Consider the following 25925-nt stretch of genomic DNA (forward strand, 5'->3'; position numbering starts at 1 on the left):
AAATGAATCGTGCTCCATCTGCATGTACAAGGTGCAGAAGCTCAAGCACTGCTGAGGCTATAAGCATCGTACATGCTCCTCCAAATGACATGTTTGAGCTTCCCGTAGCCAGAACATTGCATCTGGCTCAGTAATGAAAGTGCTGGACTGTCAATTCACAGGAGATCCAGTCCCCTTGACTTGGAATCACAGAATGACATTTGCTGCTGCCTGAAAAACAGCAGAACACACCGTACAGGAGGGCGTTTGGGCTGTTAACCTGCCCTAAATGCTGGGGGTTCTTTTTTAATTCAGATTAATTAAAAAAAAACTGTCTGGCTGATTCTCTTAACAGAAAAAAAAAAAAAAAAGCTATAGGAGATATTTAAGGCTATTCAAAATAAAAGGCCAGATAGTGATCAAAGGAACAATGACAAGGCAGGGAACCCAGTCAAAGTAATCCCTGTGAATCAACCACTCCTAAAACCCCCAAGGACTGGAGGAACGACTAAGCCATTTGTCCCTGTTGCAAAACCCACTGAAGTGGATTCAAGGGAGGAAACTCTCTGGAATCTATGCAAACGAAGGGGAACTACTGCAATAAAGAGGCTTTAGGATTTACTGGGGGGTGCTTGGCGGGAGGGGGGTCGGGGCGGGGAAGATGTTGGAATCGATAAAGAGAATTAGAGGATTTACAAGACCACACAGGTATGTTTGGGGTAGGAATCACAGGCAGGGAAATGGAGGAATCAAGGTGGATCATAGATGAACAAGCATGGGAAAATGGAGAGAAGAGGGGGATAAACTAAGCTGGTCAAATGCAATCAATATGTTTGTCTCAACAAGTTTTGCACCTGATCACCAGTGTCTGTACTATATTCATAATAATTTATTTGAATTATTTCCTTGTGTGATTGTGCTTTCTGTTGTGTGCATGTGTGCGTGATCCAGTAACAAACTTAGCCCTTCCTAGCCAGCGAGTAGGATGAAAGATCTGGGGGGGGGGGGGGGGGGCAGAATCCCAAGAGACCCATGAAGACACGTTTCTCTGAGTGCTGGTCCTTAGGAAAAGGATCGGGCTACTGACGCTCTGTGTTTATATGGGTGTCTTTGAGGTACTGTCTCCCCTCAGCATTAACCTGTGTGTGCGTGTCTATTGCGAACTTGTGCACCACCCTGCTGCTGGTGGGATGTGAAAGAGAAGTAAGAAATTCCTACCCATCTCTATCGGAAGGAAGAAGCCTCAGGATCTTTCAGTCCACCAGATTCAGCTGCCCTTAATACTTCTCAGGGAAAGCAGGTGCACCTGGCCAATATCTGCAGTCCATTCCCCTTGTTCTACTCCCACATCCAAGCATGGTAGTAGGGAAGGTGGAGGAGACATCACAACCTGTTCCCTTTGGGTTTAGACTGGTTTTCCATTAGTTTGTCTATGAGCTTTTTGAACCTGCTGATATTATTGGTTCCTGTAACTCCTGTAGCAGTAGGTTCTTGTAGTGTAAAGTACCTTTTTTTGTTTGTTTTGATTACCAGCTAGTTTTGTCACATGCCCCCAGTCTGCCATGGAAAGATTTGCTGAAGAACAGTTTTCCATTCACTTTATTATGCACCACCTTCATTATTTTTGTAAATCTCAGTCCCTCATCTGCTCACCAAATTCTGCTCATTCTGCTTACCAAATGGTGGAATCCCGGCCCTTTTAGCGTCTCCTGATGAAGCACTTGTTCCATCCCATAATTGTCGTCACCCAGGCTCATGCTACAATTTGTGAGACTGGCTTATAGGGTCTGGCTGGAAACCTGTCAAGCGCTATGTCTGAATATAAGCCAGGATTCCTTTCGTAGGCAGCATCACTTGCTTGCATTTTAGGTGCAGATCTTCCCAGCTCTGGGCTTCTCAGCAGGAAGCAGCCCATTTTCATTCCAATGACTTCCCTGCCCCTCCCAACCCATTTTAGCAAAGGAGTTTTGCTGGAGAAATGGCATCTTGCAGAGCAAGTCACGGAGCAATGGTGACACTCAGTGGCCCTGCAGGAAAAGTGCACCTTCTGAGTTCACAGTTTTTTCTAATTCATCGGGTAGCCAATGAACCTCATACGCAGGTGAGTAAACAGCATAAGGATGAGTCTGCATACTGTGCCGCACAGATTCATATAGTGCAAGCATACAAACAGACATCTAGCCTAGGTATGTGCATTTGCCACCTTTCCCTCTCCCACACTCATTTACTCACTTCAGTCTGGAGGTGAGACCATCACCTTCAGGTATGTCAGAAGGAAACCCTTTGTCTTGTGGTGGGGAAGACTGGAGTTTTCATACATACTGTCAGAGAACATGGCAGCTTGTAATGTATTCAGCCCCAGCTGCCAAGAGCTAATCCTTTGATCTAGACCATGGAGGTGCAAGGGGAGCCAGAAATCTGATTCGGACTGACCTGCAAGCCTGGGATGTCTTTCTGCTCAGAGAAGAGGTTGACATTATTCCCAGTTTACTGGGACATACAAGTGGGATAAGTCTCCACTGCAGTTACTGCAATGTACTTCTTACAGGCTGCCCAGATCTCTGCTTATGGTACCCCCACCTTCCCACACGTAGACACGAACCCATCCACAGCCTCACCGCATCACTGGATCTCTTCAGCAGCCTCCTGCTAGCCCTGGCCGGTCTGGCCCATCACCATCTCCAGAAGGAAGAAGCTGGACAGGAGATGATCATAGCAACGCCAGGGCCTAATTGCCATTCTGTCCTGTCTCTGAGCAAAAGCTCATCTGACTCTGCTAGTTTCTAAGTCTTCCTCTGACCTCTCCAGCCCTGCATTTCAGACAAGTCTTTATATACCACCACCTCTCCCATACTCCTGCCCTACACGTTGTTTCCTGCATGGCTGATCCTAGTGTGGATCTGCGCTTCCTACCAGGACAAGGCTTCTGCAAGTTTGCAAGCTGAGAAAGTAGAGAGGCTGCAACCACGGGTCTGCTCATCTTTGTTTCCCATCCCTCAGAAAAACAGGTCAGTGCCTGCCAAACCACCTTTCTGCTCCCTGCAGGGAGTGGGAAATTGGAACACATAAAGGGAAGATGAGAATGCTTTGTCTGTGTCTGAAGAGCCAGCACCAGGGGTCAGTTACCTGCAGTACCCTGAAGGCACCCTTCTCCTCACCACCACCTTTAAGGTGTGACCTGCATATGAAAAGAAAACCAGGTCAACATGCAAAAGCTGATTCATATCTGTCTACTTCCAAATGTTACTGGGCCTGGCCACCAAGACAGTATCAACTACATTGCTTATCAACATAAAAGAGAATGTGGGAATAAGCCTACCCTGCGGCAAACTGTACAACACAAGAAGTCACAAGTTTTAGACTTTTCTAGGGAAAGAAGCCTCTTTGAATGTCAAAGGTAAGCCACATTCCAGGGCCCCTACCCTTAACTTGAAACAAACCACATTAACAAGAGAAATCCAAGCACGCTTTTAAAATTACTTATTCATCTATTGCATGTCTTGGATTTAACTGTGGGTTGGTACAAACACCTTGATTTAGCTGTTTGAGCTTGGTAGAAAACTAACCTATTAGCAAGCCATCACATGTGAGTCTGCAGTTATGCTTACCCTGCACAGAGACAGTACAGATCAGGAGATGGATCCATGGAACCTCACATGGTTCTCAGTAGTAGCTATTTTAAAAGTCTTACTGTCCTTCAGCTACATGAGAAAAATCTAGGTCACTGTTTACCTCAAAATGGAGAAAAAAAACCTTGGAATAAACCTTAGACTTTGTATATTGTCAACAGTCCCCAGTAACAAGCTTTGCAATTCCAAACTACAGCTCTGCAGTTTTGTATTTCTTTCCTGTTTGGGGGGCAAAAAGTCAGAGAAATAAGGAAGGCAGATTCACAAACTATTGCTCTTTCTCCAAACTGGAGCATGTTAGTTGAGCATACACTAATATGCATGAGTCAGGAGAGAAGGCATGGGTCCAAGCTTCCAGGAGAATTTGCGACTGAGTGACAATAGACGACTCATTTGTCCTGTGTCCTGACTTCTCTGTGGATGAGGGCTCCTTTCAGTTTTCCATACGACCATTGCAGAGGCTCTGTGAAAGCCTAGGAAACTGATCTCTTCTGCACCCACTAGAAGCAGTGTAGTCTTTCAGTCCTATTTGCACAGTAGTGGCAGATAACCACAAAGGCCCAAATAAGCCATACACATCAAACTTTTATGATTTATCAATGCTTCAGTGGATCCCTACATGTTCGATGTACAAACTATCTTCTTCATGCAGAGATTTTAAGTATGCCATTTATTTTTTATAATAGCGCCCTAACAAGGTCAGGATCCATTTGGGGCCATCTTGTGTGCTTACAGTCCTCCTCCTTTTAAGGGCCCTAATTCCCACTCCTTTTAAGAGCTTTTATCTGCAGAAAAATCCCTTGCTATCTGAGATGCTAGTTACCAGATTGCCTGTTAGCTGCCTCCTGTACTATGCTCTTCAGGACCTTCTTTTTTGCAGGCTGAAGCTTCAAATCTTTGCAGGAAATTTCCCAATTGCCTCCAGACCACCAAGACCCACACAGCAGCTGTGGTGAGGTGACGGGAAGAAGTCTCCTGGCCATCTGCCAGCTATTCATACCCCACCTTTGCTTATACCTAACAAAGGTTCCTTTCTTGCACTGGAAGGTGTTTCCTATGAATGTCACCAAGGATGAGGAGCACCTTTCTACAGTCAGCAGAACTGAGCAAGTGTCAGATTGCCCACCCAGCACAGACTAGCCACTTACTGCATTCCCTAATGTTTGCTCCAAGAGGTGAAAACCTCACTGACTTCTGCTGTACACTCCTATCTTAAGGAAGCTCGCCACACAGCAGCTCTTTTTCAACCCTCTGCTTTGCCAGCTTCCTCAGCCCCTCTCATATGCAGCTGAACAACATCAATCTGATTTGAAACCACAGCCAGGAAACATCTGTTTGTATTCACATTCCACATGCTTAATTTCCTTGCTTACGTACCCCACACAGGTACAAGGTGGCAAGACTTCCTATCATCAGAAGGAGAGGAGTCTTGGTGGGCCTGTCTCTATTTAGATATAATATCATGGCCATCTGATGATATAAACTGTAAAATTACAGACCCTTGACACATGTCCGTTTGGAGGCAGGAGAGCCTGGCTCATGGGCACACTGAGGACGCTGTGTTACAGCCTTCAATTTTTATTTATAACCTTCCTATCTGAAGTTCAACCAGATTAGAGGACCTTACTCCTGAAGCTACTTCAGTCCAGCCCAAATACCCAGAGGAAGAAACTTGCCAGGAAGGCAACTGGGAGATTCTAGGGTCCGCTTTGCTCCCTTGTCCTTTCCTGTCCATTGGCAGAGCACCACCGACCAGTACCTATCATCTCCCACGCTGTCTTGGGAAGGGGCAGTGCTAGGGGAACGCTCCTGAGAGGCCCCTTCCAGTTCCTTCATAGTTTTGCTTGCTTGAACTCAGCCCTGCCCTCTTTTTGTATCAGTTGTCCACAGAATCACTTGGTTTCTCAGGTTTTCTACTTCCCCTAAATGCTTGCTAGGCACTGCTGTGAGACTTTTTTTATTTTCCTTTTTTCCTGTCCCTACTGGACAGCCCCAAGAACAAAGATGAGTAAGGGAGGAAGGGCTGGCTCCGCCCACTTTATGGACAGATTGCTCTGAATGGTCAGAATAAAAATAGATTTACTGTCCTCTTGCAAGTTCTGTTGATCAGGCAAAGGGCTGCTACACAGGATCCCCCGAACAACTGTGGTCACAGGATTTGTTTCACTTTATCTTCCTTTTCCCCCCTTTTTTTCTCTCCTAGGTACTTTCTCTTTAGAAGCATCATCACCTCCCAAATACACAGCCCACCTTGTTCACTTTTTCTCTGTTAGTCCTGGGTTTGTTGACTGCATAGCCTTGCTTCATATTTACAGCATGACTGCTCTGGTAACTTCTCCCTTGGTAATCAGCTCTATAAAACTAGAACCTAGTCAATTGAGAAGGTAGACCAGGGATGAGACTCAGGGAGAAGAGGAAGATTTAAGCCACTATGGTACCAAAAGCAAAGTATGTAACCATGACCTGAGTAAAGTTTCTCTCTTTTTCAGGCATTAAAATCCCTGCAGACTTCACAATTGTCAAGTCACTGACTTCTTTCCAGGTTCCACATACTTTATTTCACTTGATCCCACACTACTGTGTATCAAGCCAGGTTTCACATAGAAACATAGGGTAGAGATCAAAGGAAATAGGCTGCATCCAACACAGCAGGGAAGAGGAAAGCCAGAGCAATGAAGTTTTCCTTATCGAAGCAGAAAACTCAGATTATTGGTTGCAAATCCAGGGCATTCTAATAGGAACCCTTCTTCAAGACATCTGTGGAAAGAAAGAGCAAGAAAAGGCAAAGTGCCTGATTAATTTTTAGGAAGCTATCTAAGGACTAAGAGATCTTAGGGGCTGAGTTGCAACATCTTTTTGTCATTGACATAGGCATTTCCAGTTGCATTCAGATTTGGGATGCTGCGAGGACTGCACATGTAAGGAGTGCATAGAAATGGAATAAAAATAGATCCTTTTAACCTTCCATGGTATGCTCAAGCCTTGGTCTGCATTGAGATTATACCTGGGGTAGAAACTGTGCCCACAACTAGTGCAGTAGATTCCAATTCAACCTGCAGTTGAAGAAGTCTCTACAGCACATGATGGAATTAAATACAGAGCAGAGGTGGGTTGCTTTGCTTGCTTACCACCAGTCCTCTGCTCTCTATCAGATGTTCCCACCTCGGAAGCCTGTTAACATTAACCTGAACTGTAAGGGAAACCATATTCTCTTGCTGCGCGGTCATCTGTAGAAACAAAAGAGGAAGGGTGGTGAGCAGCAGAACTGCATGGTAGGGTAATGCCAAGCTTCTTTCTCTTTAACACAACCATTCCACTACCTTAATTTTTTTACTCTTCAGACTGTGAGTGCAGGAACAGAAGAATGTCTACAGTGGGTCAGACCAACGGTCTGTCTCCCCAGCCTTTCTCACATACAGCTGTAAAAGACCTTCTTATACATTGTGATACCTTCTAATGCAAGGACATTTTTGTAAACAGAGAACCTCTCAGTAGTGTGTCCTGATAGCCTTGCTTTTTTACTGATAATTAGTATTTTCATGTCAGATAACAATTTGTAGGTACTAAGCACAAAATTTTTTGTACAAGATGGAATAGCAAAGAAAAAGCATATTAGGTGACCATATTTAGCTCTGTAAAGGTTGGATTAAGAAGTCTCCTCCTCTTCCTGACATGGTGTGGAAGGGGAAACAAGAATGGAATTCAGTATACAACATGTAGGCCTGTGGTGCTGCTTTCTAGATCTCCAGTGGTAGTTTTTCCATTTTGTTCTCAAATTCTTTTTCAAAAATAATTCTTAATGTTCCATCTGCTGTTTTGGCTCATACTGAGCACGGAATAATCAGAGAGACTCAGAGTGACTCCAGGATCTCTCTTCTGTGTGCTGATAGTTCATTTAGAGCTTTAAAGGATAAAAAGTTATCTTCCTATTATCCTCTGAGACATGGCATCACCCAATGGATGGTAAGATTATTACACTATACGTGAAAAGCATAGAACTAAATTCTGCCTTCTGGTGGATCAGGGTGGCAGTATGTAACACTGATTTTAAATAAATGCCTATGTATTTTCAAGAGAGCTAAGGAGCTGGAGAAGGCATGGTAAATTGACAGAGAAGCTTTCTTTCCACAGAGATGAAGCTTAAAGCTAGAGGAAGTAAAAAAACACAGTCATTTTGAACACATACACACCACAACATAATCATAGTGCCAGGCAGTCTCATCTCAAGAACAGAAAAGCAAGTGATTTTGCTACTTGAATCTGGAAGTTTTGTACAGAGGAAACCCAAGCTTGGAGTTGCAGGAGGAAGTGCACTGGAATAAGGGAGATGAGGGAATAAGGGAGATAAGGGAATAAGGGGGGTGTATAATAGTTATTCTTTGCCTATGTCAGTGAAATCTCACCAGGCTTATAGTAGTCGTAGACATACACTGTTGCCGCTTTCAGGTTCTGCACTGCAACATCTTGTTGCACTGAGATGTTAAGCTTCAGAGAAGTCTTACCCAACTGGAGAGAAGAATAGAAGTGAGCAGAAATGCACTGGCCATCCCAAAGTCACCTACATACCAACTTCATTCCCTCTACATCAGACATGCCTTTCTCTATCTTTCCAGGTTCTTCCACCCTCTTTTGCCAAAATTTTAGCCTGCTTGACCAGCCTAGAGCTTTGTATTTCTGATCTCTGAGGGTCCCAATGCAAAGTACTGCAGTTGCTAGTACTTGAATGGGCAGTTCCCTGTCGTTTTCATCTTACCTCTTCCAAGTAGATTGTGACTTTGTCTGGTTCCATCATCTCTGTCTTTTTGACCAGGGGTATCTTCTCCAGCTGTATAGGAAGACAAGAGATGAGCTTGGTTAGCATCAACTCATTGGCCTCCCCTGTTGTCTCACACCAAGTTTGATATTTGTCAGTGAACCACTGCTGACTAAAGCACTTAGCCTAGTCAGGATAAGGCCTGTGTTCCCCAGTTGTAATGGCATTGAGATTGTTGGGAGTGCACAAAGCCTTAGAAAAGATTTTCTCAGATTTGGAACAAGTGTCCTTAAGCCGCCTTCCTACTTTCAGCACTTGTAGCAACGGGAAAGGTGGTTAGTAGGAGGCTATGATGAATCTTCCTGGCTATCTCCTGGAACACTGGAGTATGTCATTGAACAACTCCATGGGATTCAACACCACTTTATGGAGCATCTCTACAAATGGTACTGGCAACAACAAAGGGTCTCAGTGCACCCCAGATGATTCTAACTAGGTGCTTTTCAGCTCCTCTCTAGCCTCTCGCTGCATATGTGATCCTCACTACTGAACACGAAAAACTGCACAATCCATTCTGCAAGTGGAAAATTGCCTTGTGAAAGAGCCCACTATACATATATATATATAAGCTATATATAGCTTTGTTTAGTTAATTTGTGGCAAGATAAGTAACTACCATTCTCCAGCAGTTCTTAGATGTTTGGGTATTTCTGGCTGAGCTACATCTGGAAAATAGATTTTCATATCTTCAGGGAAGGCCAGAGGAAAAAGTCTTACCACTTTCACAGATCTCTTCACAGGAATGAACCCTGACAGCATCTCCACCTCCACCAGGGCCATGTTACTGGTCTCACGTTCCCCTACATAACTGAAAAAAGGCAGGAGAGAAGCACATTAGATGTCGAAGGCATCACAGCATTTCTAGGAGATACTAATGAACACTTCCAAGCTCTGACTTGCCCTACAGTGATGTGAAAGCTCAGCAGCATGTCTAACTGATGGGAGAAAAGGACAAAAAATCGCCCCCATCTACTTGCTCAATATGGAGACAGATTGTGCAGCAAATGTGTTATGGTTAATCTTCATGCTGCCCTCTCCAAGAAGTGGAAGGGATCTTTGATGTTACAGGTTGAGAACAGCAATGTTGGCAGTGTTGTCTTTCAGGACAGTAGGGCATGGAGAATATGGACCAAGACAGTCATCCTAGACAGATGCAGGCAAGTGAAATATGGATAGGGACTGGAGTTTCTGCTGTCTGGTTCCAGCAGAGGTTCATGCTGCAGGAGAATGCATCTCAGGGCTGGTTCAGCCCAGGCTGCCAAGTGTTCCCCAAGGGGTGAGCTCTGGCTCTTGGGAACGCTGCCACGTCAGCTGCTAGTGCTCTGGGGGCTGCTGAGCTGCTCCATGCTGACTGAGATAGTTGCTGTGGTTCTGCAAGCCACTGCCAGTGCATTCCCATGCTTCTCCAGGCCTTAACTCTCAGTTCATCATCTCATCGTAATCTATGGATAAGAAGAGAGTCTTCCGCTGTGTCTTTGTCTCCAGAGACAGGAGGTTTTTATGGGGTTCTGGTCATACTACTGGGGCTCCTACTTCTTTCCACTGAAGAAAGAGCCCCAAGGGATCTCATACCTGACAGACACATGGATGTCAAGCTGTTTCCTGACACCATCACATTCTCTTGGTACTGTTTCCACATCCAGGACAAAGACCTCTTCTCTTTTTGGTGGTGGGGTGTTATAGTACAAAGTGGTCTGGTGGGGGAGAAAACATCTCTTTGAAGTGCCCTGAAGCTTCCCTGTATGAGATAAAGGACTACCTGTGCCACTAGCTTTTAACAAATCAGTAACCAGTGGCTAACACAGTTGTCCCCAGTTGTGCTTTCTATTCAGACATGTGCTGTTTAGCACTTGGCATCAGATACATCTGCCAGATGTAACCCTCAGCACTGAGGCTCAGCTGTCTGTGATCCAAGGCTTCACTCAGTACAACATTGTCTCAGCCTTACTGAAAAAAAATATTGTTAAGGCATGAGAAAGTACATTAGCTAAAACCCCTCCCACAAGGAGAAAGAAGTGTAACTGTTGACTGTTGACATGGTAATAGTTAGTAGTTCTAAGTCTCAAGAGGAAAAATACTGACAAAGCAAGTATAAAACCCTTAAGAAAGAAAGAACGAGCAAAGAATCAGAAGACAGCTCAGCAAGAGGAGTGATCACACTCCTCCAAAGAGCAGCATACACCAATCTTCCTCCACCTGCCTGATGACTGACTGCCTGGCCAGCAGGTACTCATCAGATATCTTATGCTTATTGACTATATTCAAGCATAGCCAAGTAGTACGAGTCCTAGTTACCTCCTACATGCATTAACAATAAATAATTGTTGTGTCCTCTTGTCTAGACACTGCTTGCAGAGTCTCTGTGAGCATCATAAGAGGTGGTTGAACAGAAGTGACCCAGTGAGGGTGGTTTCCACAGGGAGTGACTTCAGTTCTTTGCTGCATGAATAGCTCATAAGCAGACCACTATCAAAGCTGCCAGAAAAATAAGATGTATTCTCCTGATGGACCAGTTCTGTTGGTGTACTGGGATAAGAAGACCTTGGTTCTACATCACTCCTCATCCCTGCATGTGATAACCACCCAAAGAATATTATGAAAGAAGATACACATTGCTCAGCCCCTGAAGCAGTGACATCAGCAACATTCGATACAGAAGCAGGTACTGTTCTGTATGTCATCACTCCTGACTTGAGATCTACTGATCTCTTCACAATGGCATGGCTCTGTAGCATGGGACAGCAAAGCTGAGATTTTTTTGAGAAGAAGATACCATAGATGCTTGCAATAAAACCATGTCAACAGAGTATACCTGAGCTCCTTCAAGCTTGGCATGATTCTGCCTAGAAAGCCAAATCCTACTCGTAAATTGAGGCTACAATGCCTGCTTAAATAGTCAGTGGCAAAACCTGATGGCTCTGTTCCTTATATATACTCACCTGTACGTAAACACAGCCACTGCCAGTCGCCTGCACTGTGTACATCCCCGGGACTGCAAGGAGAGGTACCTGATGCAGGACCAACTTGTTGTTCCTGTGCACATGGAACTCCAATGGAGAAGCCTCCTTGCCTTTCACTGTCACCTTCACATCTCTGATCTCCTGAGGAATCAGCGCTGCATACTGAGCAAGGGCCTGCAGGCTAACAACTGTGTCCTAAAGGTAGAGAGAGAGTCACTTTGCTGTGGAGCCATGCAGTACAAGATCCAGCACACTAGGTCAGGCACTGCAGGGAGAACCACACTCCTCGTGGTCCTGATTCACACTCTGACACAGGCGGGTTCTATGCCGCTAAGTGCATAGGCAGGGTCTATGCCACAGGCAGCAGGATGATTTCTGTTACCTGGAAAGGGTGGCTTCTGAGCCCTGGGGTTAGCAGTCCCAGGCCCTGGATAATCCCAAGTACATCACACAGAAAAAGAGTTTCCCCATGGCATTCCCCTTCCCAAGGAGGGCTCATGTATGCCTGTCTGCAAAAGATGGATCTAGAGCGACACGCACATGAGAGATGTGCACATCACTCCAGGCACAGTATCTCCCTCCTTCTCCCATGACTTTCCCCAGCTTGTTACCTGTGTGGAAGCAAATCCACCAAAGGCATTTCTTTGTCTGCTGAGCCAGTGCACAAGCTTGTTCACTGAGGCTTCATTGAGTGCAAAGTCTGGTGTGGAGACATGAGCCAGGAGGATGTAGGCTACCATCTCAATCATAGAAGAAGAAGATTCTTTACTACTGGAATGTGACGTCAGGAGTTCTGCTGATGCGGGGAGAAACGTGTAGAAGAGAAGAACAGTAGATCCCTATGAATATCAGCTGCTCCTGCCCTGGTACCCTTCGAGGACTGGCAGTTTACACCATCAGAAACACATGTGCCTTTCTGGGGCACCTCAGAGTACAGAAGCCAATCCCTCTTGTCGTTCTTGTACTCTGAAGGGCCAGCTATCTATGATAGGCTCCATTTCTTCCTTTGAAAGCACAGAGATCCAGGCCCCAAATCCTCAACCAGTTAGTTTCCCTAGGAAGGAGTTCCTCTAGAAACTGATTGACTCTGAACAGAGGCTTTTTGTTTAACATACAGTCCTATTTTTATTCAGCTCTGTGTATATTCAAATCTATGTCCCCAAGCTACAGTATTTTTGCTGTTTCTGCATTTACCGAGGATAATCTAACAGGGCTCCCTGTGCTGAAAAGCTCTAGGACTCATTTCCAGTCAGTTTTATCTGTTGTGCAAGAATTGGTCACTCTTTGAGGGAGAATTGCTGTTGGGCTACCAGAGGAGCAAGAATACCCAATTTATTTTGTTGGCATCCTCACTATGCAGCGCATATGTTGGACAATTTAAGTTAGACCTGGGCTCCCACCTATGGTCCAAGCTCACAGGCAATGAATACATGAAGGTCTGGTTGAATGTTTTGCTGTAGTGATAGTAGGGGGCTAACCAAAATTCAGCTAAGATTTTAGCTTAATTGTGCCAATGTAGACATCTGCAATGGTACAAATGTGAAAACCCGAAATGCTTTTAAATTCAAAGTCAGTTTTCAAGAACAAACCTTCACTTTTGAAATAAGAATCACAAAATCACTTGTTTCCATAAAAGCAGCATAAAGACTTTAGAATTTAGCTCAGGGACTCTATGGACTGGTATTACTTCCTTATGTTTATCACAATGGAAGGTTTTTGCCTGAGGGATTTGTGATTTGTTGCTTCCAAGGTGACATAACCAGAACAATTTTTTCATGAAGTGGTAGAGGGTGTCTTGGTGATGCAGCTATAGGTGACCTACAGATGGTGGCAGCAGTCACATCCTCAGAGTCAGTGGGCAGAACACAGACACATTTAAACATGTAGGACAACACCTTTCCCTCACAACTCCATTGCTCTTACCAAGTCATTGCTAACTATTATCAGTGGAAGTAAGAGCCAACGAAAACTATCACTTGACCCATAGGCAGTTTGTAGTGCTCCATGCCCTAGGGCCTTAAGGGAACATTTTCCAAAGTGCTTGGTAAGTTAGAAGCATCAGACTGACTGGACATCAGTAAGGATGTGCTCCAGTCACTTGTTCCATATGTACTTTCTCAGAGGCAGCTCTGAAAAAGTATTGCACTCAGTGTGTGCAATTCCACTCCTTCCAGTTTGCCTGCTAGCCACCCTGTGAAGCCAGCTGGGCAGCTTGAGTGGCTATGCAATGAGCTGCACTGGTAGCTGGTCAGGCTAAAAAATCCTCTCCCTTTTTTCTTCTGTGTCATTTTTCAGTCCCCAGTGTAGTTCACCATGCTGCCAGAGGAACAGCTGCGGGGAAGAACTTAAGCCAAATCAGGTTATACTGTTACCAACTGTTTAACCATAGGGCTTAGGTGCTTTGAAACCCCCACTTGGCATCCATATTCAGAATAGAAGTCAATTTTTTTCCATGTTAAAGAGACAATAGGAAGAACCAAGCTCAACAGCACAGCAATAAAGATGCATCCACTCAAGGGCCTTGAGCTTAGAGCAGCAGTGGGGAAGCAGTCAAAAGGTTTGAATTCTGCAAGTAAATGCCCTGATCAGCAGCTGAATAAACATGGTGAAACAAGTTTCCTCTGCAAGATCTCTTGTACTACATGTGAATTGCTGAAGAATGACAGGAGCGCCACAGCTCAAGTGAGTGCTTTGACCACACAAATTAAGCATGGATCATCTCTGCTGCTTTTGATTACGAATTGTCTCCTGGGTCTGAGAAAATGAGAGACTTTCACAGCTTCAGTAAATGATCATTTTCTGACACAAAACCCACTGCAATTAAATCCTACAGATATCAGGCCTTAAACACAGTCATTATCTCTAGAACCCAAAATCTTCTATACAGCAACAACCTACCAGTTTCCTTCTCTAGCATATCCAGGAGCTGCTCTCTCATCTCCATGTCCTTGCTCAGTGTGAAGACATAAGCCATCAAGGCCTTTACATAAAGGCTTGTCTTATCAAGTGTTACATTCTTGAGGCAATGTAAGGCATTATCCAGCATGGTGTCCTGAGAAAGGAATCCAAACCCAGTGAATTTCCTCTGAACACTTCTGTTTTGAAAATCTATCCCCAACCCTCAAGCATCCCAGCTACTGGGGATGTATTTCAGTGCTAGCCTCTCTCTCAGGGCTATGGAATGTCAAGTAGAGTGGACAAAGCATCACTCACTGTGAGCTGAAAACAAAGATGTGCCTGGACATATTACTGGGACGGGGGATTGTTAATACACTGGAGAATCCAGCTGTCAGAAGTGTCTAGTAACGCGCTGGCTCAGAAGTGTCAGACCTGCATACTGTGGGTCTCGGCTCCCAAGGGGGTATGACATTGTTTTCAGAACTGTACCAGAAAGGCTGGAATATGACCCCATCATGGCTAGAATGGTCTACACTCGGCTTGAAGGTCACTGCTTTTATTTCAGGTCTGAAGGGGGCGGGGGGGGGGGGGGGGGGGGGGGGTGCATACCTGAAAGGTGGTCCTTTTTTTTCTCCTTTAGCTATATTGGTCAGTTTAATGAAAACTATTGCCTGTCCCTGCAAGCCCTGAGCCATTTTCAGAGACAATTGTTTCCCCTGAGATCAGCTGGGAATAGCAGATGCTCTGCTTTGCTGCAAATCAGGCCATTTATATTAAGAACTCCTTACCAAGTTAAAAAATTCCTATTGAGCTTATTGTATACAAAGGTGGGAAGTGACAGAACCTTTCACCAGCTCAGACTTGGTACTCCCTGAAACCACAGACCCGGGGAGGAATGAAGGGTCTAGCATGTTCCCGAGCCCTGCAAGGAGTTCAGATGCGACTTACATTCTTCTGCAGATGGAGCTCCATGAGGGCAGCAGTGATATAGGCTGTTAATGAGATCGTATCATCCACACCACCCTGCAAGTCACGCAGCCAAACATCAGAAAGGGACAAAAACAACCATTGCTTGCCTGTCATTGTATAGCCACTGAAACTGCCTATGGATGGTGTATCCAAGAGAGTACAGTAGCGTGCCTCTGGGCATTCTTGGACATGTGAAGACTGAAGGAAAGCACTCCAGGCTCACTTATTGAATATCATGAAAGTCTGGTGCTGAGAGCAGTCTCAAAGCCATATTGTTCATACAGCCTAGGCGTGCCTTCTCATAGAAGGCATGAGGCAAACCATTAAGCTATTTGTTTTATTAAATATGCTACAACTGGACACTTGAACAAAGTTTTTATGATGCAGGATTTGCATACAAGAAGCAATGCAAGTTTACATACAGTTCTGTGAGAAGCTACATGTTAATATGGGTAAACAGGCTCGCAGGACCCTCTTCTCCTGTCAAAGAACATTGATTCTTGGGAAGTTCTGCTTGCATCCTCAGATATGAGATGAGACTACATCTAAAATGGGGGGGAGAATTTGGGCTGAGATGCTGAGTAACATCGTTCACACTGAATAGCAGAAACTTTGAAGCATACACTTGTCCTGGTTTCAGCTGGAATAGAGTTAACCGTCTTCCTAGTAGCTGGTACAGTGCTGTGTTTTGAGTTCAGTATGCAAAGAATGTTGATAACACTGATGATTTCAGTTGTTGCTCAGTAGTGTTTAGACTGAAGTCAAGGATTTTTCAGCTTCTCATGCCCAGCCAGGGCACGAGAAGTTGGCACAGGACACAACCAGAGCACCTGACCCAAATTGGCCTACAGTGTATTCCATACCATGGGACGTCCCATCTAGTTTAGGAACTGGGAAGTGTGTGTGGGGGGAATCGCCGCTCGGGGACTGGCGGGGTGTCGGTCGGCAGGTGGTGAGCAATTGCCCTGTGCATCATTTGTACATTCCAATCCTTTTATTACTACTGTTGTAATTTTATTAGTGTTATCATTATCATTATTAGTTTCTTCTTTTCTGTTCTATTAAACCGTTCTTATCTCAACCCAGGATTTTTACTTTTTTTCCCAATTTCCTTCCCCAACCCACTGGGTGCGGGGGAGTGAGTGAGCGGCTGCGTGGTGCTTCGTTGCTGGCTGGGGTTAAACCACGACAACACTCTAATTTTATTTTGTACTGCATCCAAATTTTAAGGAAAAAAGTGTAACCCTTTGCTTTACTAAAATAGCAGACTGTTTTCTTTCATAAACCTGCCTTGTATTTAATATGGGTGATTTTGTAATCTGACCAGTCTGGATTATTCCTACCTTTACAAAGACAATGAACCCAAGCATTGCCATACTGCATGCACACTGTTCGGTACCTGAACACTAGGGCATGTTCACCAAGAGTTCGGAGCATTTCCAGCTACACTGCAGGGATCATTTTGGGGATGCCAAGCTCCAGGAGAAGTCATAGTTTTGGAGCGGTGGAGAGACAACTGTGTCTTCAGATAATCCCATATTAGAGCACATAGTCAGGCATATCTGGAGAGTATTGTGCATCATAGGGCATGAGAAGAGGGAGAATCCAGACAGGGTATTCTAGACAAGCACTAAAATATAAAAATATTTCTCCCTGTGCCCTTGAAGTGCTTTGGCACAATTAGCCATGGTGCCTTTTGGCTAGAGTGAAAATGAAGAAAGCCCAGCTGACCTTAAAATCTCACATAGAGGAGATGCCTGCTGTTTCAGGCCATGCTTTTTCATTCTGCTCTGGGAAGCTGCCTTGGCTGTGCTGGACCATGGGGACATTCCTTTGCGCTACTGTGCAGAGTGGAAAGCCTGGGGAAGCAACCCTGTGCCCCACACTGTATGCCTCCTGCTCCCCACTCCCATGTCTGGCAGCCATACCTTCAAGTCATTATTGAAGAGCTTCCCCACGCTCTGGAAGCAGCCGCTGGGCAGCTGGTGCTTCTGCAGCCAGAGCAGAGCGCTGTGCACATGATCCTTATTGATGTAAATGTGAGAGCTGGCTTGTCCAAAGGACCTGGCTACAAAAGCTGTCAGCCTGCGAGCAGAGCACAAAGGAATCCTGTGTCACAGCCAGGAGCTGAACCAGCAAGGACAATAGGTTTGGGATGACAGTACCAACTCTCGTCACTCACCATGTGTTGCCCTGGTTGTCAGCTTTCCCAAAGGCACTGTAGGAGCCATCATCATGTTTGTAGAGCAGTTGACGCTGGTAACCTATGAAGGTGGGTGCCAGGACATGACGCTCAGTGTGAGGGCCTGGAGCATCTCGAACTGTATCCCTGCTGTGGGAAGAAGTCTCCACAGCAAGAGACTTCACCAGGTCCTACAGTCAGAGACACTGAGGCAAACCTACCACCCCACAATTCCCCATGCATCCCACACATCAGCATGACAAGAAGCAGTTGCACAGCATCGCTGAAGTGCCCCATGCGGCTGCTCTACATTACTAGACCTGTTATGTGCAAGCACTGTGAATATCTATCTGCCCTGCTGGTTTGCAGAATGGCGACATGCTCAGCCACCTCATCTCTCCCCGTGCCCCAGGGAACCCTCTTGGGCACCTTGCTGTGAATAAAAAGAGCTGTAGGACTGAGGAGGAAGGCTTTTCCTAGAGGGGACCAATATGAAACCCTGTTTGTTTGTCAGCACTGATGCTAGCTCTGTTGGTACTCAAGAAAACACTTTTTGTGGGACGTACAGAAAGCAACAAGGCCATGTCTTTAAGTTCTGAGGGCAGAACACCATCCGTATCCGTTTTCTCTTCCTCCACCCTTCACACAGCCCCACTGTTTACTCTCCACCTTGCCTCTCTGCTGCTGCCATTCTCTTGGGTAGGCCCCCCTCTCCCAGATAGCTGTCCCAACTCGCAGTACAAGAGAGCAAGCAGGGAGGAAAGGGAGTAAAATCCTATCTGCTGTAGCAGGATAAGGAGACTGGCAGGTTGAAATGTGAGGCACGTTGCAAAATGAGACACAGGCACTGACACCGTATTAAATTCAGATTATACCGGACAGAGCTGACATGCCCCTACCTTATGTGTCCTAAAACATGGGGAAACACTAAGCTACCAAACTCCTACCTATCCTCAAAAGCCACTCTTTATTCCAGTTAATAGCAGCTGATACCCTGTTTCCACAAGGGACTTCCATCTGCCTCGGACTTCCAAGGGAACAAACCACAGGCATCACATAATGATAGAAATCATTAATTACCCACACCCTTCTCAAAAAAGCAGGCTTAGTACCTCAGTAACACGCAGAGGCAGAAGTCCTGCTTTTCCTTCCATGAGACATTTCCCTTATTCTCTGTGATACCTCACTTTGTCATAGCTCTCGCCGTGCTCCCACTCCGGCCCTGCGCCTGCCCACCAGACCAGTGCCCCACGCTCTTCATTTAGAGCACCTTTGTTTTGCAGCAGAAGGAAGAAGGACAACATTACCTGTTCTCAGGAATTTCAGTGCTTTATCTTCAATTTCTGGGTCCAGTTGTTTAGTCTTATTCAAGTACTGGAGTATGAAGATGTTTGGTGCAAACTGAACCATGTTCTGTTCACCACAGCCAAAGGGCATCTCTAGCAGCTGGTCTAAATTTTGAAGTGCTGGGCCCATGATGTCCCCTTAAGTTTGAGGTGAAGGGGCAGGAGAAAGCAAAAGTGCACACTTTTAGCAGTATGAAACAAAGGGACTGCTGACTTCTCTAAACTCTGCTGGGATCCTGGAAAAGAGCCAGCCCCTCACTGAATGGAGATGATTAAGATTTCTCCCAGATTAGCCCAGCACAGAAAGGGAAGACATCATGGTTCTGGGAGGAGGGAAGGAATGCAAAGGTTGAGGGCGTCTGAAGAAAGGTGAAGACAGCTGTCATTCCTGAGTGGGTATCAAGGAGGGAAAAGAATTACAGAGGCAAACTAGGTAGAAATCTGCGAGGATGGTTTTGGTTCACTTAGGTAGAGGTGGATGGCAGTGGCAGACATCAAAGGAAATACCCCGTTTTGTGTCTTCTCCTACAGCCACTTGGGGATCACTCAGGATCATTCCTTATGAGAGGAATACATATCAAAAAAGATTACTTCACCCACATTCCTGAGGCCAACATCACCCCCCCTACAGTTTATCTCAGGAGGAATTGGGTCAGTGCATCATTAAGGCCAAAGCATTGTGCAAGCTCTTCCCACTGGGGACCCAAGAGCAGGGAAAGCCTTTCTCACCAATCACAGAGAAAGTGGCTCGGCCAGATCCCTCCAGCACTTCTGCAGGCAGAGTTAGGGAGAACGCTTCAGAGACGGTGTTATCTGAGGAAGGCAGAACCCAGAAATTTATCCCATGGAAGAAGTATCACATGCAAGTATAACGTCCCAAGGAGACCCAGGTGACACTCAGCGTGACAGTGAGTCACAGCAGCTGAGACTTGCAAACGAATGCCTCAGTACAGGAAACTTTGCTGGTAGAAGACAGACAGAGACAAACTATAGCGCTTGTTCTCCCAGGCAGGGATGGTGCCACCAGTGCTTGCTCTCTGACAAATCCCCCCACCTCTGGGTATTTGCAGTAGCCCTGTCCCTTCCATCGTGCTCTCGTGATCAATAGCAGTCAGGGATTTTTGTCCCATACCTGCAGCACAGAGAAAGGCGTTTTGGGTCTTCTCTTGTAGGACACCTCCTGGCTGCAGATGGAGAAAGTGTAGTTCAGATAGGGAAGGCAGGAAAGGATGTCACCGTGCCTCAGCAGGCCTGTCTGCTTCCAAGAAGAAGGGGCTAAACTTCCTCTTAGCATCTTGCTAACTGCCTCAGGGGATGATCCACTGTCCCCAGGTGTTCTCCAGCCTGAGGTGTGACTAACCTTCACAAGCAGAGGTTTTATCACTGTGTCTCTCTCTCCTTGCAAAGGTGTCACAGCGATCCTATTATCACACAGATCGTATGAATCTTCTGCCAGGCTGCTCACAGTGACATTCACTTTGCCTGCAGGGAGCACAGGGGCACATTGCTGAGCACTTGCAGCAGACAGCTGTATACACCAGCATGGCATCGGGACCAGACATGCAGACACAGGCAAATTCCACCCCTCTTCCCGCTAGCTGCCACACATCCCTCTGCTTAACCTCACCCAGCCTGGTGGCTGTCACGTTCCACACGAAGGTTTTTGCTTCGTTGGCGCAGAGGCAGCTGGTGAACTGACAGCCTGGACAGGCGTCCACCTTTAGTTCTGGAGTCTCTGCGAGGGTGGTGCGCACCTGAGCGTGGTGGGGTGTACAAGCACACATTGGCGTAGTGTTAGGAACAGGCAGTGCACAAAGGAGTGAATACCATGGGTCATGAAGTGTGAGGCTGTGCTTTGTGGCTCAGATGCCGGTATCTGGGGCTCCTGAGAAGATCATAGCTTGCCTTTGGGCTCAAGTTTTTGCTCCGACAGAGGCCATGTAATTGGGGGAATACTCACCTGGATACAGTCCTTGAGGTAGTTAAAGACAGTGGCTTTTAGGCTGAAAGTCTCTCCTTGGATCACAGAGTATGGCAGTGACAGATCCACAAAGAAAGGCTGGAAGACCCTAAGAGTACTCAGAGGTGAGAACCCAAAGCCAATATCAGCAACACAGAAGGCGCTGGCATTCCATTCTGTGATGGTGTCAGGTACAGCAACTTGGAGAGACACTTGACCGTTGTCCCTATAGCAGGAAGAGAAAGAGGAGAACTTGCTCAGAAGTAGTCAGAAGTCTCCAGGGGTGTCTCTGGGAAGGGCGGATAGAGGCTGTTACCAACCCAACAGAGACCAAATCCCAAATCCAGGTCTCTGGGAAAAGTGTCCGTGGTTTTGGCATCTTCTTGTCGTCAGAGTGAGGTGCAGAATCACTGTGGCCAACCTGATCGTCTGCTGGAAAGCGAACGATGCCTCAGAAAACAGCAGATGAAGCTACAGGTGAAATTAGTTCTTCATTCACATGGAATCTAACACAAATCGTAAATGGTTTGTGACACATAACAAGAGTGGACAGGGTTAGTGTTTCAGTGAGAATCTGACACAGTGTGTGTGTATCTTTGGGGAACATAGCGTTAGGGAGACAGAGTCAGATGAGTTTAGCCTGAGGCTTAGTCTGACAGATCTAGCAAGTTTGGTCTGGATCCAGGACAGACAGCATGCTCAAATGGAGTCACACTCTTTTATATAATCTATGAAAGTGCTGGTGGAGAGCTTACATTTTCTGTGAAAAGTGCAGAACGCAGGGACAGCCAATAAAGCACCGAGATTTGAGCTTTTATCTGTGATTTGTAAATCAGGTTCATTGAACTGGACACAAGCTTTGTTCCTCTCATACACAAACAAGAAACACAGCAGGATGGAAGTCAGGCATCTCAGCTGCAGGCTGGCCAGAACTGGGAGGGAGGAGCCCCTTCAGCCAGGAAGATGGACATGTCTGTTCCTTACCAACAATATTGTCTTTTCCAGAATACATCTTTTTCTCAAAGCCTGGTTTCATACAGGAAACTGGTTTCTTGATTCTAGTATTGGTTAATATTTTCATGTGCAATTTCTGGGAAAACAGTGAAGAGAGTAAATCAATGATAAATAAAAGGGAACGAGGAATGTTGAAAGTGTCTCATGATAGCAGGTATCATAAGGGGGCTGGTGGTAGCTGAAACACTTTAAAATGCTGCTTGTTTGTATACATATGCATAAACTTACAGGCTCAAACTCTGGGCAGTGCATGAGGCATGGAAACTAGCTTCTGAGCAATACTGGGGCCAATTATTACTTCTCATAAAAGTAAATTTCAACTAGATCTGTCCTTCATATGCCTGACCCTAACAATAAGCCAGAGTCAAACGCCATATATCCAATGAAAAAAAATTAAGAGAAAAAAATTCTAAGCTTTTAATCTCTGCACAGTTTTAGAATGGAAAGATCTGACTGGCTGTTCACAGACAACCGTTCTCACACAAGTTAGTGCCAGTCCTGGCTTAGAAAACTGATGGGGAACTTGGTCACAACTTACTATGGATTCTGCTTTTGTCTGAATGACTCAGACTCTCAGGGCCTGTGGTTCACAAGGTGACAATATTGGACAGAATACACGCTCATGTGCCTGGACTGAGAAGAAGACATCATCACACCAGAAGAACTCATTCGATCCTGTGAGCAATCCTTGCTTTGATTTAATGGTCTGCAAGTTACTGGGAACTCCTCTACTTTCCTGAAGTGCCAAAACCCTTCATGGACATTATGGGCCCTCACCCTTTCTGCAGAGGCTGTACCTGCCTGTGGACTTAGTCATATGTTACAGGACAGCCATCTGTTACAGGATCACTAATAATTGAAGTACGGTGGGATCTCCTATAACTATCATCCAACATAGTCTAGGAGTAAGCACCTAGAAGACAGCACAGTACCATGCCTTTGGGGGAATCAAGGTCTCTATTTGTAAGGTAGAATTCTGTCAGTTTGAGAAGACTAAGCAATTCAGACTCCATTTCGGGTTGTTTTCAGTGTGTTGTTATCATCTTCTCCTATTTTGAGGTCCTTTTACTTGCATACATTTCTTTAAACAGCATTCTGTCAGAAGTAGTTCTCTTGGGTTTCAGTTAGCAAACATAATCTTTTTCGGGCTATTGTGCCTGTTAGTGGACTAGTTTATTTTGCCATTTGCCTTGATAGTTAGCTATAAAGCCAACTTGTGAAGGCCTTCTTTTTATTAAAACTGCTTTGAGGAGAAGTAAGAAGAGACTCAACGAAACACAGAGTAAAGAAGTTTGTAAATAAAAATAAGAGCCAACTGGTGATTGGTCAAAATATGGTGAGGTGCTCAGGTCTTATTGGCATATTCTTGCTACTCCCACTTTGTAGTTATGGTAGCCTAAACTAAGTTTGTTCATTTTCACACTGTCTTTCTCTAATCAGATGGTTTGCACTATGCTTACGTATAATTTTCACCTTTCCCCATAGTCCCCAAATGACTGTGGCTACACTGAAGAACAAGGCACAGATTACTCGTAGCAATGAAAGTCAGGGCAGCTGAAGTTTGCAAAGAGTAAATTCTTGTAGGCATTCAGGATGGCATACTGGCAACCAATGGCTCGGGAAAAGTTTAGTGGAAGTGTAGACACTCATCTTAAACAGATTAAAGACATCAGCATCATTTTGGTACCACGGTGCTCCCATCCAAGTCTTTTTGCTGAGACTGGGCTCCTGGGGCAGACAAGGGTATGCCTCAAAGTCTTCCAAGTGATAAGGGTACCCTCGTTCTCCAGTTGTAAAGCTGTCATCAAAGATGTTCTCGTACAGCTGCAATGGAAAAACAGAGACCTTCATAAGGAACTGGACAACAAGCATGTGTGTGGGTCAAATATTTGGATCATAGCCCTCTATTATAGTTTGTAAAAATTTACAATTGAGGAAGTTGGCTTTGGCCCAGCTTATACTAAAGGACATGAAGTCCAAGGACTGGATGTAGGCAAGTAGCTTTTAGTCTGCAGACTTTCACCTCTGACAGTTCAAGCCTTTTAGCTCTAGGGTGCAAGGTTAGGATAAAAATGCATGATTCAGTTTGAGCACAAGGCATTGGCACATCTGACTTCCATGTTTAATGTTACTACTTTATATACCTGTTAGTAGATGATGCAAATGCTCTGCACTAGAACAGCATTCCTATAAAATGGAACACCAGATCACACTGTGGATCCTATCTACAGGTACAGCAAGTCCCCCTGGATTTGGTGAGGCTTCTTTGTAACAGTCTGACCTGCTATAACTTAGTTTACAACTTTGCATGAGGCATATACATGCGTACATTGGTGTACATTGTGGAATCATGTTAGGATTTTCAATTCTTGCAGTATTTTTGTTCTAAGTCTTAAATTCATTCCTCTGAAACACACAGCTGCTTTGAGGTGAGTTTCTTCAACCCTTCTAGATTCCCAGAATGTACCTGGCTGCTGACAAAATCCTGACCACTTTTCACCAGCTGCTAGGTGCACTGGGTGCTGTCCCCTAGCTGCTGTTTTCTAAAGAACTGCTCCGGTGCTCAGCCTGATCTGTCACATGGTTGTAATTCAGCAACGTTTGGGGCAGAGGGGCAGGAGGACCCTACTGGGGCAAAATTCCATTTCAGACGTTTAGCCTCACTGCCTGGTGGAAGATGGAAGAGCAGAGAGACAGGTGGATGTGAGGAAAGCTGCTGAGCACTTGCAGAAAGCACCAGCATCTCTTCGAAGCTGCTCTCCCCACCTACCCCTCCGGTGCCATGCAACATCCACCACTCTTCAGGTAGAGGCCCACGGTGCAGGGCTGGTGCACAAGGAACGTGACTGCCACACTACTGCTCAGAAGAGGCTGAGGAGGGGGAACGGCCAGGCAGACACCTAACACTGCAGCCATGTCCTGGGACGGACTATGGGCTTCCTCCTGCCAGTGCATGGAGACAGAAGGCAGGCAGATAGCAGGGGGTTGGTCACGGCAGGCTGCACTCACTGTGTCTGCTGTTAGGGTATTGTTCTCCTTCAGAAGGACACTCTTGTCAACAGCTCGGATAGAGCACAAGGACCCCGGAGCAGCCTTGAGGTCCAGACTGACTTTTGATCCTGGGACTTCCTCCTTGGGTGAGAAGTCCAGTGTGACCTGCAAAACAAGACAGGGTCAGGGGACTTAGCGTTGGAGAGTGGGACCCTGTGACTCTTAGGTGTCTGGGCAGCAAATGGAAAGACAGACAATAAGGTAGGGAAGGGGGCTGAGATGCTGAGACGCTGAGACAGGCCCTCCTGGAAACCCACTGGGAAGGTTACAGGGGCTGCAGCGCATACAGCCCAGCCAGAATTCCCCTACCACCACACAGCCACCACCCTCTGATCCAGAGCTACCACAGGGAGCTAAGCAGGCAGGCGCCTCTTCTGTGTTAGGGAGAACATGGGGGACAGTGTGTTCCCAAGCAAGGGGGACGGGGCGAGAAAACAGAGTTCAAGAGGGCCTGGTTTACCTCTGGGGAAAGGCTTGCCAGTCAATGTTGGGGAGGGCAGGACTAGGAATTCAGGGAAGAAGGAGGTTACCTCTTTTGTTTCCCAGCCAAAAAATGCTGGGCATCTGGTTTGGCATGTATCCAGCTTATACCACTTGGCCTGAGGACCAGGAATCACGGCAGGTTAGAGCACATCAACGATGCTTTCGCACTCCTTGTGTTTCTACTCACCTTGTGTCTAAAGCACTTTTCTACTTGAAAGTCTTCCACGTCAGCCACCACCTCTCCATCCAAGAAGACTGCCTTGATGTCAGGCAGGGACTCATTGCCAACAGTCAGCATCAATGAGAAGGAGCCCTGCAGATCTGCACAAGATAGCAGCAAGGAAGAGAGCTGAATTTGAATCAGCTCATCGGGTTAGGACACACAATAAGAATCAAAAGAGGGAATTTAATAATTTCTACCTGCAGATAAGAACATCCCACACAGACAGTCACAGATTAACAATAAAGCCAGGATACTGGCCACTTCTTTGGCTGAAGTTTGGCAAAAATATTCCTCTTCCCTACTGCACCTTAGATAAACAGCCAAGCTACTCAAATTTTGTATCTTCTCCAAAGCTACAAGCTAGTAGCAAAGTCATAACGTTGGATATTAGATCAATCAGACAAGGCAGGAGCAGGAC

The 25925-nt window shown here is 45.8% G+C and overlaps 1 protein-coding gene across 1 annotated transcript in view; it reads right to left on the reverse strand.

Moving 5' to 3' along the window:
• Positions 1-6146: 6146 nt before the first annotated feature.
• The window catches only part of LOC126047845 (alpha-2-macroglobulin-like protein 1), a 31326-nt gene continuing 11547 nt past the window's right edge, over positions 6147-25925 (reverse strand). The window contains exons 15-37 of the mRNA XM_049822043.1: positions 25472-25605; positions 24760-24906; positions 23395-23574; positions 21721-21826; positions 21057-21168; positions 20737-20962; positions 20404-20530; positions 20137-20258; positions 19909-19960; positions 19506-19589; positions 18738-18914; positions 17431-17512; positions 17177-17333; positions 15228-15302; positions 14280-14433; positions 11993-12177; positions 11361-11576; positions 9994-10115; positions 9139-9229; positions 8362-8433; positions 8012-8114; positions 6794-6835; positions 6147-6365 (exon numbers count right to left, since the gene is read on the reverse strand). Of these exons, the coding sequence (XP_049678000.1) occupies positions 6340-6365; positions 6794-6835; positions 8012-8114; positions 8362-8433; positions 9139-9229; positions 9994-10115; positions 11361-11576; positions 11993-12177; positions 14280-14433; positions 15228-15302; positions 17177-17333; positions 17431-17512; positions 18738-18914; positions 19506-19589; positions 19909-19960; positions 20137-20258; positions 20404-20530; positions 20737-20962; positions 21057-21168; positions 21721-21826; positions 23395-23574; positions 24760-24906; positions 25472-25605 (2792 nt within the window). The 3' untranslated portion in view covers positions 6147-6339. The remainder of the gene's footprint in view (positions 6366-6793; positions 6836-8011; positions 8115-8361; positions 8434-9138; positions 9230-9993; positions 10116-11360; positions 11577-11992; positions 12178-14279; positions 14434-15227; positions 15303-17176; positions 17334-17430; positions 17513-18737; positions 18915-19505; positions 19590-19908; positions 19961-20136; positions 20259-20403; positions 20531-20736; positions 20963-21056; positions 21169-21720; positions 21827-23394; positions 23575-24759; positions 24907-25471; positions 25606-25925) is intronic.

The sequence above is a fragment of the Accipiter gentilis genome, chromosome 18, assembly GCF_929443795.1.
Source record: "Accipiter gentilis chromosome 18, bAccGen1.1, whole genome shotgun sequence".
Taxonomy (NCBI): domain Eukaryota; kingdom Metazoa; phylum Chordata; class Aves; order Accipitriformes; family Accipitridae; genus Astur; species Astur gentilis.